At 46.9% G+C, this 10,637-nt stretch overlaps 1 protein-coding gene across 1 annotated transcript; it reads right to left on the reverse strand.

Annotated features, from left to right (window-relative positions):
• Positions 1 to 1,428: 1,428 nt before the first annotated feature.
• On the reverse strand, positions 1,429 to 10,159 carry Pik3ip1 (phosphoinositide-3-kinase interacting protein 1). Its single transcript, XM_047562970.1, has 6 exons — positions 9,940 to 10,159; positions 8,821 to 8,937; positions 8,605 to 8,724; positions 7,296 to 7,493; positions 7,114 to 7,192; positions 1,429 to 1,762 (listed from the first exon to the last, which is right to left on the reverse strand). The coding sequence occupies exons 1-6, from the start codon at positions 10,007 to 10,009 to the stop codon at positions 1,558 to 1,560; spliced, it is 789 nt and encodes a 262-aa protein (XP_047418926.1). The 5' UTR covers positions 10,010 to 10,159; the 3' UTR covers positions 1,429 to 1,557.
• Between the last annotated feature and the right edge of the window lie 478 nt (positions 10,160 to 10,637).

Below are 10,637 nucleotides of genomic sequence, written 5' to 3' on the forward strand. Positions count from 1 at the left end.
GTTCACACACAGTTGTTAACAAAGTAACCTACAACACCCCACAAAAGCTTGGCAACATGGAGTTTTGTTTTTATATAAGTCAAATGCACAGCAATTTCCTGTACTTTGTACACAGGTGTCAGAATGAGGTATATAAAACATGTATACAGAGAAATCCTTTTATAGAAAAGTAGAAACCAGTAATGTTCTCCTCTCCATCATTAATACCAAGGGACCGCCCCCCTGAGGTCTAGGTCCCCTCAGCAAATGGCTCCAGGGAGCAATCTGCTGAAGGAAATGGGCGCCATTCACCTACCTCTCCATATGGGACAGTAGAAGGAAGCTCTGGCTACAGAGCATTGCCAAGACCTCCAAGTATGACATCAGGGTTTGGAGGGCCTGCTGAGCAGCAAGCACAGTGCAATGGACAAATATGTACTCAGGAATTTCAGCTCTATTGGCCATAGAGTGGCCTTGAGCAAGTCACTTTCCCTCTGGGCCCATGTACAAAGACTTGGAGACTCCTAAAGACCTTCCCAATGGTTCTATGATTGTTTTACAAGTTAGGGTTCGTGACCCTAACTACCCCCTGCCCCATGGGAAGGTGCTGGCCTGGAGACCACAGGTCACCTGCAAACCACAGCGCACTACAGGGGCAAGCCATAAAGTGCTCTTTTACCTTGCCTCTGAGCTTAGTCAAAAGCAGCTCACCAGACCCCACAGTATATAATTCTCATGAGTTAGCTAGCTGCTCTCCTGCCTGCACAAATGAAGACAGGTCACTATTCACCCTAGAAGAGAGGTGGTCTGGAGCCCCCCAGATCCACCTCTGCCTCTGGTGGAGGCAAGAGCAGATCATTCTTTACCCTCTTCTTAAGTGGAATGTTTAGTGCAATTCTTCCCTTCCTTTCCTTATGAAACAGGAAGAGTCCCTGGGCCCAGACCTGGCCCATGGTTGTCAAGGCACATCACTGCCAACAATCTGGAGCACACCCAACAACCTCCAGTCAAGATCCTGTTCTCAGCCCAAAGTTTTGACTTTTGTACAAACTCACTTCCGGTTCTCAAGAGGTCAGTAGGGAGTTCCACCCAAATATTTAAAAAACTAAATATATTTTTTCAATGCCTCCTTTTGACCTCCTTGGCCTGAACTATGAGTAACAGTTTATGCCATTCAAGCTCATGAAAAACAAATGGAAAGGCAGAGGCTGAGACTGTCTTATACAGTTAAAGCACAGAGGAGCGTGGGGAAGCTCCCTATCACCAGTCCAGTTCTAGGGGCACAGACACTATGTGGAAGCCCTTGTCAGCAGCACCACTCTGGGAGCCGGGCCACCGTCCCCATCCACAGGCAAAACCTTGCTCCAAGGGATGGAGAATGAGCACTGAGAGGGCTCTACTCAGCCTCGCCCTCAGCCCTACCTCCTGTCATGAGGATTCACCAAAAAAAAAAAAAAAAAAAAAAAAAAAAGTGGGTTTAGGGTTTTAACCACAACACAAAATGTAGATCCTCCCAGCTGTAGGAGGATGGGCGGTCCTGCACCAGTGTCTGCATGGGCTCCTGCCCACTAGAGGAGCTCAGGCCCCAGGGGTGCCAGCCTGGCCCATGAGGGGTGTGCTGCCTTCTGGCAGATCAACAGGAGTCTGGCTGCTGTGGACCACGACAGTCTTCTCATCCACAATCTCACAGGTGGGGTTGGTGAAGGCAGACAAAGGCAGAGTGATTCGCTGCATCTCCCTCTCACACACTTTCTGCTCATGCTGCTCTTTCAAGTCCTTCCCCCTGGCAAGAAAAAAAGGAAGTGATCAGGCTATGCTTACTTCATGGCTTAGATCAATTAGACAGCATCTCCAAGGTCCAAACAGGAGCAGTCATTCACCCTGGTCACAAAAAAATCATTGGTTGAGCCAGGACTAATGCTAACCTAGGTCTAACAGTCTAGATTTTCATTCTACCCTACTGCCTTTAAACTCACCAAGAAGCTCCTGAACCTCTGGATCTCTGCTTCCCCATCTATAAAATGGGCAGTAAATAACAGTATTAACCTCAAAAACTGGCAGGCGGTCCAGCGGAAATAATATAGAGGGAAGAGTTTTAAAAGTAAGATACTGTTTTGTTCTTTGAGCCCAGGGCTCCAAGAGATTCAGAGAGAACTATCCCAGTTTCAGCCCTAATCCTTAAAGTTGTCTAGAAAATGGATCTAACCATCCTACTAGGAGATAGCCTTCTTGTCTTAAAAAGTCCTGGAAAGTGTGAGCACAGGCTGACAGTGGACTATTCCCAACCCATGCAAGGGACAAAAAGGACTCTGAGAGCTACCCGAGTCAAGGGGAAATGAGAATGATCATCAGACATCCCAGAGTTTTTACATATCTTTGAATTCTTATGGTGCCCAGTGACCCAGTTTAATGTGACCTGTCTCAAAATAAAAAACAAGGGCTGAGGATGTAGCTCAGTGATAGAGCACCCCTGGGTTCAATCCCCAGGTATCAGAAAGCACATGCAAACAAAAAACAACAATAAACTAAATGGAGTATGCAAGTATCTTTTGCCAAGGCCTAAATTTCAAAATCTAAGAGGCTGGAGGAAGAGGGAAAGCCAGGAACTAGTAATTTCCCAAGTACCTAACAAGGTACCAAGAAATGACCTTTCAATCATTCAGGATGAGAAGAGCTACCTGTGTACATACTGGATGCCACACACTTCATATATGCACCATCTTTTAATTTCCAACCTTGTAAGATAATATCCCCATTTTCTAGATTAAGAAACTGAGGCTTTGGAGTCTGACCCTAGAGAGCCCTGCTTTCTCAGCTCCCTCCTTTACCAAGCATATGACTGTGACCTGCTGAGCTGCTGATAACTGTCAGGCTATATCATACACAAACCTTCAGGGGACCAAAAAAAAAATCAATTTGTGTTAATGAGACAGAGCTGAACTGGAAGATCAACCAAGGATAAAGGAAGCAGATGCTGGGACTACACTGGATTAATCTCATACATTTAGAAGACTAGAAGCACACCCAACCCAACATACCTGCTACAAATACTGCTTATGAGTTCTGGTGATGAAGTGGCTGCCTCCAGCTCCCCTGGGAGACCAGAGAGATGCCATCAGGCCTGCCGCACTAACCATCAGACAGCCCAGCCCCCTCTCATTTGGTAGGGATGGGGACAGGCAGGCTGTTGTCTGGCAGCCAAGAAAGAACAAAAGGCTTATTCACTGACTCAGCTCCTCTCCCAAGGGGGTGGAGTGGTGTTGGCTTACTGTTTTTCCCTCCCCTTTTTATCAGAAAATAAGAGCTCCCTTTGGAACTAGTACAGACACTACACTTGGAGCAGGGACAGGGCACTACCCAATAGCAGACTGGCCATCTGAACCTCCTGGACTAGACTATCTAGACAAAGACTCAGCCAGGCTGAGCTCCCATCAACCTCCACCTGCAGCCCTTCTTCCCATTCGAGGAAGCCTGGTGTCTGCCCACCCTTTCCAGCTAGGGGAAAGCTCCATCCCATTAGCCAGGTTTCATGGCCTTTGGCAGATTTCAAGGCTTGCAGTAATTACTGACTGCTCCAGGACTGATAGCTAGTTGGGCTGTCCAAAGAGAGCAGGTGTGGAAGAAGCTGCTGCCTGCCACTGACTTCCTCTCCCAGGATTATGGAAGCACCACAGAACTCCTTCAGGCAAAGCAGGTTTCTTCAATTATTGCTCTAAACTACTGCTATTTATTTCCCAGTCAGAGGCAGCGCTATGCCACCTTGCAGCTCAGGGTGGGTTTCCCAAAGTAGCTCTACTGGTTATGAACACCAACTGGACCCCCAAACCATACTGTCTAATTCCATCCCACAACAATCATATGTGGTATCTATTATGATCTCTGTTTCAAGGATGTGAAGGCAGAAGCAGAAAGGTTAAATCATCCATTCAAGTAAATAATAGAACTAGGATCTGAACCCAGCACTGCCTATAGCCACCATCAGATCATATTGTCATTTTAGGAAACATTAGAGCAGAGAGGATCATTATATCTAATTCCTTACCCTATTTTACAGATTAGTAAACTGAGGCCTAGAGATGGTAAATAACTTGTCTAATATCACATCCAGAACTGGTAGCACTTTCAGAACTAGATCTTCTTTCTTTTGCCTTCTAAACCCAGCTGTTTTCTGGAAAGTTTCTCCTTTTCCTACTGCCCTTTGCAATTCAAAACAAATTTACACGAAGCTACTAGGCTTTGATGGACTTTTTGGAAATACTGATAATCTTTAGACATACCTTAATGGTTATATAGCTGACACATGGTACTTAACTCTTCTAGGTCTCAACTTTTCACTTTAAACAGGGTAACAGTGATTCAAAGGTGGTTTTGAGGCTTAGGAAAGATATCAGTGAAGAATATACAGCAGGGCCTCCATTATTAAGAAAGCATGAAACAGCCAGGCACAGTGGTGCACATATGCAGCAACCCCAGCAATTTGAGAGGCTAAGGCAGGAGAATCACAAGTTTGAGACCAGCTTCAGCAACTTAGCAAGCCCTAAGTCTGTCTCAAAATATGTAGCTCAGAGGTATAGTTCCTCTGGGTTCAATTCCCTTCAAAAAAAAAAAAGAGGGAAAAAAAAGTATGAAATAGGTTTAGGGTTATAGCTCAGTGGTAGAATGCCTGCCTAGCTGTGTGAAGCCATGGATTTGATTCCCAGCGTGTGTGCATAAAACAAAGCAGGGAGAAGAGCAGGAAATAAATTTTGCCTGCCATTGTGATTATTATCTGATTGGTAACCTACTACGTACATGTAATACTTAATCGTGGGTGCAGAGGGAGGATGTATCCCTATTTAACAGACAGGATATCAAGGTTTGGAGGTCACCTGCACCAACACTCAACCTACAGCTCTTACCATCTCTCACTTGGGGAGAAATGAAAGCTGAGAGCTTGTTTCTAGCCCAGTGTGGTTTCCTGTTGTACAATCTGTTCTCAGAGCATGTTTGCTAAGGAAAGGAGTGGTCTGGTGGTTAGTGACAAGAAATCTAGTGACTTGGTACCTTTCCCTGAGTTTATAAAAAAGTAAATTCTAAGCCACAGGGCAGTCCTATGACAGCCTAAAAGAACAAATCTAGCGGGGTTGGGGGAAGAGCTTGTATCTTCATTGAACACCAGAACTGAGCCTGAAATTAAGAACGTTTAGTAAGTTTAAGCACCTAAAGGCCTGGAAACTGTCACAGATTGGAAGAGAGTCAAATGCTATCCAGTAGCTAAGGAAGGAGGAAATATTTCAAGAGCTAAACTAGGCCAACATGATTTAGATCTGACCATGAATTGTATGGGCAGGGTCACTATATCATTTTCTCTAACTCTCTGAAATGAACAAGCAGGTGTCCCTGGACCTGCCAAGTCAACCATCCCACTATGGACTACAACCTCAATCTGGGAATCAGGATGCCCCCTCAGGTGAATACTTCCCCTCTCTGGACCTCTGCTTCCTGAATCACAGAAAATCAGAGAAGGAACAGGACTTGGAGAATACCAGTCCAGTACCCACATTTTATAGAAAAGAAAAACAGTTATTATTTACTGACCATTTACTATGTGCCACTCACTAAACTAAGCAGTTGTATGCCTTAGCCCCACAGCAGGGCTCTGGAGTAGAAAACTCCTAGCTACATCCCATCTTTTTAATTTTTTATTTTATATATATGTATATGTGTATTTATTTATTTATTTATTTTTAGTATCAGGGATTGAACCCAGAGGCACTTAATCACATCCCTGGCCCTTTTTCATTTTTTGAGACCAGGGTCTCACTAAGTTGCTTAGAACCTTGCTAAGTTGCTGTGGCTGACTTTGAACTTGCAATCCTGCCTCAGCCTCTCGAGTCACTGGGATCACAGGCATGTGCCACCTACACCAGCTCACACAGATAGCTATTAGTGAAAGGGCAGGACTTCTCTCCATCAAATGCTAGGTGTGAAACCTCAGGCGAGGTACCTATTTTCTCTTGTCTCAGTTTCTCATCTGTGAACTGGAGATAATAACAGCATTTACCTCATAAGAGTGACTATCAGAAGTACGTTAAAGCATACAAAGTGTTTGAAACAGTCAAGCAGATGGTAAATGTTTGCTACTGCTGTGATTATTACCCAACACTTCCCCTTTTCATCTGTAAAATGATGCGGTTGACTATAACACCTCTAAGGACAACCAAGGTTTATATAGTGCTGAGTGAATTCACTGGGGCTAGTGGCTCAGACACGGCTCTCACCACTAGAAAATGTGGATGGACCACTGTGTCACTTCCAGGAAGACTCCTCAGACCCTCTGGAAATATCACAGACCCTCGAGGCTGGAAGTCAAATCCCTTGATTTTTCCCAAGAACAGCAGATAATTTTCCAGAGTCAGTCAGTGCTGTAAAAATGACCAGGACTCTTATCATCATGCACCACTGATTTTGAGTCTTTCACATCATCTCTGGAGACTTTCAAAATAAGCATTCCTCTTCCTGATGCCCTAGCATAGGCTTCCAGGCAGCCCCTTTTAATATCTCATATGTTGTGAGAAGTAACAGATGCTTCTCCAACTCACTTTTTTCTTCCTATCCTAAAGGAGAGATACTCCATTATGATTAAAGGAATTTAAAAATTTCTAAAAATCTGCAAAAACAGTGGCTTGGAACTCTTTCTAGTAGCAGAATTTTATAATTTACAAAAAGAATTCAGGTTCCAGATCCCTGTATTAAGTGTCTAGCCTGATTTTTGCAGTGCCTCTCAGTGCTAAGCCAGGTGTTTGGATTAGACAACAGGGAATCTGCTATCAAAAGAGTTGGATTTGAAGCCAGGTCCTGCCACTCCCAGACAGTGTGACATTTCACCTCTCTGACAAAGATTTCCTAATCTGTAAAATGGCAAATAAGAACCTCTATTTCACAATGCTTTGGGGTGAGGAGTAAAGGCATCAAAGGAAAGGGTTTGTCAAGATCACTTGGTAAAGACTAGAACCACATCTCTACATCTTGAACTGGTTTTCCTTCATTCAACACCTTAATTCCTTTTGGACAAAAAAGCCACAAAGTTTGATTTGACTTGGTGTCCCTTCCACCCCTCTCTTCCCAAGAGAACTTCAAAGAGAAGCTACTGACCTCTTGTAGGTGTAGCCCAATATGATGCCAGCTCCAATGGCGATGATGATCACCATCATGGTAATGCCCAGCACATAGCCTGCCAAGAACAGAACACAAGGTCCTATTAGCCACACATCACAAAATCAGCAAATGGCATCTCAATGAATTCAAACAATGGCAGCTGGATGGGGAAACCATACCCAGAGTTCCCAGGTCCTTTTTCTCCTTCGAGTTCATCCGCACCCGCTGGCTGATCCCAATCACTGGCTGCACAGCTGCTGCCTCACTCCGAGCAGGCAGGGCATTGGCAGGAGGGAACACCTGCACCTCATCTTCACGTGGAGCTTCAGATGTCTCTGGTTCTGTAGTGGAACCTGGGGGTACCTGGGAAGTGGTCTCTGGAAGTGAGGTGGGAAATAGCTCTCATCAGAGACTGCCCTGAGTGAATTCCACAGTGAATCTGGACAAGTGTTGGGGGAAGGCTACTGGGTACCGACCTAGGATGCTCCCCCATGCTGAAATCAAACCCTATCTGCCCCAGGGGCAAGATCAGGCCTGAGAGGGTCTGACCATGGCTAGGATGTTATGTCTGATGCAAAGCAAATGTGAGGAGAAGGCTGCAGGAAAGGGCTTCCCTCCTGCCTCCCTTGACTTCATCTCTTCAGATCTTTGCTATCTCCAAGACCCAGCTCAGCTGCCATCCTCTCCAGGATTCCCCCATCTTCCACTCCAAGAGGTAATCCATTACTCCTCCAAACAGTTCATACTTTATGAGCATGCTTTACTTTGGTTATCCCATTAATTCTAGAGAACTCTCTTGCTGCCTCTGAAGTAACAAGACTGCTTTCCTGGAGTCTAAGAAACTGGGATTCAAGCCGGGTGTGGCAGAACACGCCTGTAATTCCAGCAACTCGGGAGGTAGAGCCAAGAAGACGGCAAATTCAAGGTCAGCTTCAGCAACTTGGCAAGGTCCTTGGCAAGACCCTGTCTGGAAATAAAATGGGCTGGGAATGTAGCTCAGTGGTAGAGCATCCCTGCGTTCAATCCTCAGTACCAAAAAAGAAAGAAGGTAAAGAAACTAATTCAAATCTGAACCCTGCCATTGCCTTTAGTACGTCGCTAAACTTCTCTGTGGCTCATAGCCCTCAAACAGCTTCTTCTCAGGGAGGATGTGAGCAGTATGGCCAGCACACAGCATACCCTCCACAGTAAACAAATGCTAGCAGGGGAACACCAAGAGCCACCCATCGCAGCGCGCAGAAGGACCGGGCTAGCCTCCCACGGTTGTTTACAAGCGCTCGCAAAGGATGAGCTCACTCAGAGCGGCGGCGACGGCCAATGGGCTTTGAGCCCCGCGGCCTGGAGACAGCCCTGACCAATCAAGACCGCGCGGGGGCGGAGCGGGAGAGGCCGGCGTCGTGCGGCCGCACGTGCGCAGCGGGTGTAACCACAGCTCTGCTTCAGCCGGGTGCGCTGGGATTCCAGGGTCCAGGGTTTAAGCGTGGGTACCTGGGCAGCGCACATCCTCGCAAGGCCGCTTCTCAGGGGCGCCGGCCTCGCCGCTTACGTAGCACCAGGGTCCCCGCGGATCCCTATCCGGGTTCCGGCAGTAGTTGTGGTTGCCGGATCCTGAAAGGGTAGAGAAGGCGCCATGGGCTGGAGCCAGGATCGCGGCCACCGCCCGCCAGACCCGTCCCACCACACACACCCAGGGCGGACACTCACCCAAGTCGGGGGCTGACTTCAGGCGGCCCTGCGCGTCCAGCCAATTGAGACAGCGGAGGCCTGGTGCAGGCGAGGTCTGGTCCTCCCGGTACAGGTGGCCGCTGTCCCAGAAGCAGCCTGTGAGGAAGAGGAAGCCCCCACACCCTGAGAGGGACGGCCCACGGAAAGAAGGCCCTGGGCGTGGTGGGCAGGGGAGCCAAGGCCCACCCCGGTGGTGCCCTTGTGAGCCCTGCTGTATCTTCCTCTCCTGGCGTGGAAAACGCCAATGGCCTTGAAGGGTTGTAGTGAGGCCCCAAATGAAGGGAGAGCGCACTCGTATAAAGCCCATAGTCGGTGCCTGTCTTCTGTCAGTTTTTTGTTTGTTTGTTTGTATGTTTGTTTTGATTTTGGTAAGCGGAAAGCCCTGCAAAGCAAGGGGTTGTTACTTTTGAACTTGTGGCCCCTTTGTCGTGGGGGGAGGAGGCCTGGCTTAGGGTGTCTCTGAGGAGATGGCAGGAGTTTTGGGTCAGTTGTCTGGCAGACCTAAAAGTCATCCCTGTGTTGAAGTGTCCACGTTACATAAACTCTGGTGTTCCTTCCTCCACGGATACGGCCACCTTCTGCCAGTTCAAAGAGGCAACACTCCCTCCCAAGAGAATTTTGCAAAAACCTTGATTCAATCAGGCAAAAGATTCAGAAGCGCTTCAAACGATGGGAATCTGCCTCATCGCTGCCTGGACATGATTCCAAACTCCCACTCCTCTCAGCTGGAGAGCCACAGAAGGAAGTTAGGGAAGAAGGGCCAGTGTGCTGGACACATCATGCAAAGGGCTTAAAAAGAACAGGACTGAAGGAGTAGGGGATATAAACTTCCAGACTCCATCCACTCCTGAGTAAGGAAAGGGAAAGAGAAAGTGGCCACTTGTCTTTGTTCTTAATGGTAAAGATGGAGCTGCAAGTCCCTGGAAAGAAAAGGAAAGGGGAAGAAAAAAAGAAGAAGAAAAAAAAAAAAAGCTTTCATTGGACAACAGAAAACAGCTAAAAGCTTTGTTTCCTGCCATTCTGATCATGATTGGGAAATGGGAGTTTACCCATTCCATTTCATTAAGTTGCTGCAGAAAGGAAAGATTGTAATCTCACCTCCAGATCCATGGGCTTCTGCTAGGAGCATGTTGCTGAGAAGGAATGTTTGTATCCAGACGAACAGCATCCTCGCCTCCTCCGCTCTGCAGGTGATTGAACTACCAGTGTCCAACTGGGGTCCCTTGGCAGCGGCTGCGCCTCCCAGTCTCAGCCTTTTAGTCAGACCTGCCCTTGTTATGCTCTTCTGGTAAACAGCCTCTCTTTAGAACTGGGAGCTTCCCAGCTAGCTTGCTGCAGCGAGGTGTTTTTCAGCTGAAAGGCGCCCCCTGGGTCCTAAGTCTCCTATGCCATGCAAGATCACTAACCCTGAGCCAAGAGAGGAACTCAGCCAAGTGAAGAAAGGCAGAGAGGTTCAGGTTATGTTTAGCATCAGCTCAGTTTGAGACCTGCATGGCTGTATCCCCAGGGCTTTTCATTTCTTCTATTTCCATTTGTGTGAGTACAGAACGAATAATTCTGTCAGGAGGCATTATGGTGGGGGTGTGGATTATAAGCACTAAAGCATAGAACAATTTAGGGAGGGAATACTAGCTGTACAACCAGAATTCAAGACCATATAGGGGTCACAAATGAGAATATCAGGATAGAAATAACTCTTTTTACCCATCTTTGAAAAAGAAAAGACCTTTGTGGTTTATACCTGTTTATGAACACTAACACTTTTTTATTTAAACAGTGTAACTTTGGAAGAGTCA

This window comes from Sciurus carolinensis, chromosome 8, assembly GCF_902686445.1.
Source record: "Sciurus carolinensis chromosome 8, mSciCar1.2, whole genome shotgun sequence".
In the NCBI taxonomy this organism is placed as follows: Eukaryota; Metazoa; Chordata; class Mammalia; order Rodentia; family Sciuridae; genus Sciurus; species Sciurus carolinensis.

Bases quoted from the DNA above. Each gene is read 5' to 3' on its own strand.
- Pik3ip1 (XM_047562970.1), bottom strand. From the start codon at position 10,009: ATGCTGTTCGTCTGGATACAAACATTCCTTCTCAGCAACATGCTCCTA. The intron at 7,494-8,604 runs GTACCCACGCTT...CCTCACTTCCAG, and splicing joins CGAGGATGTGCGCTGCCCAG to AGACCACTTCCCAGGTACCC. The intron at 7,193-7,295 runs GTATGGTTTCCC...TGTTCTTGGCAG, and splicing joins AAAGGACCTGGGAACTCTGG to GCTATGTGCTGGGCATTACC.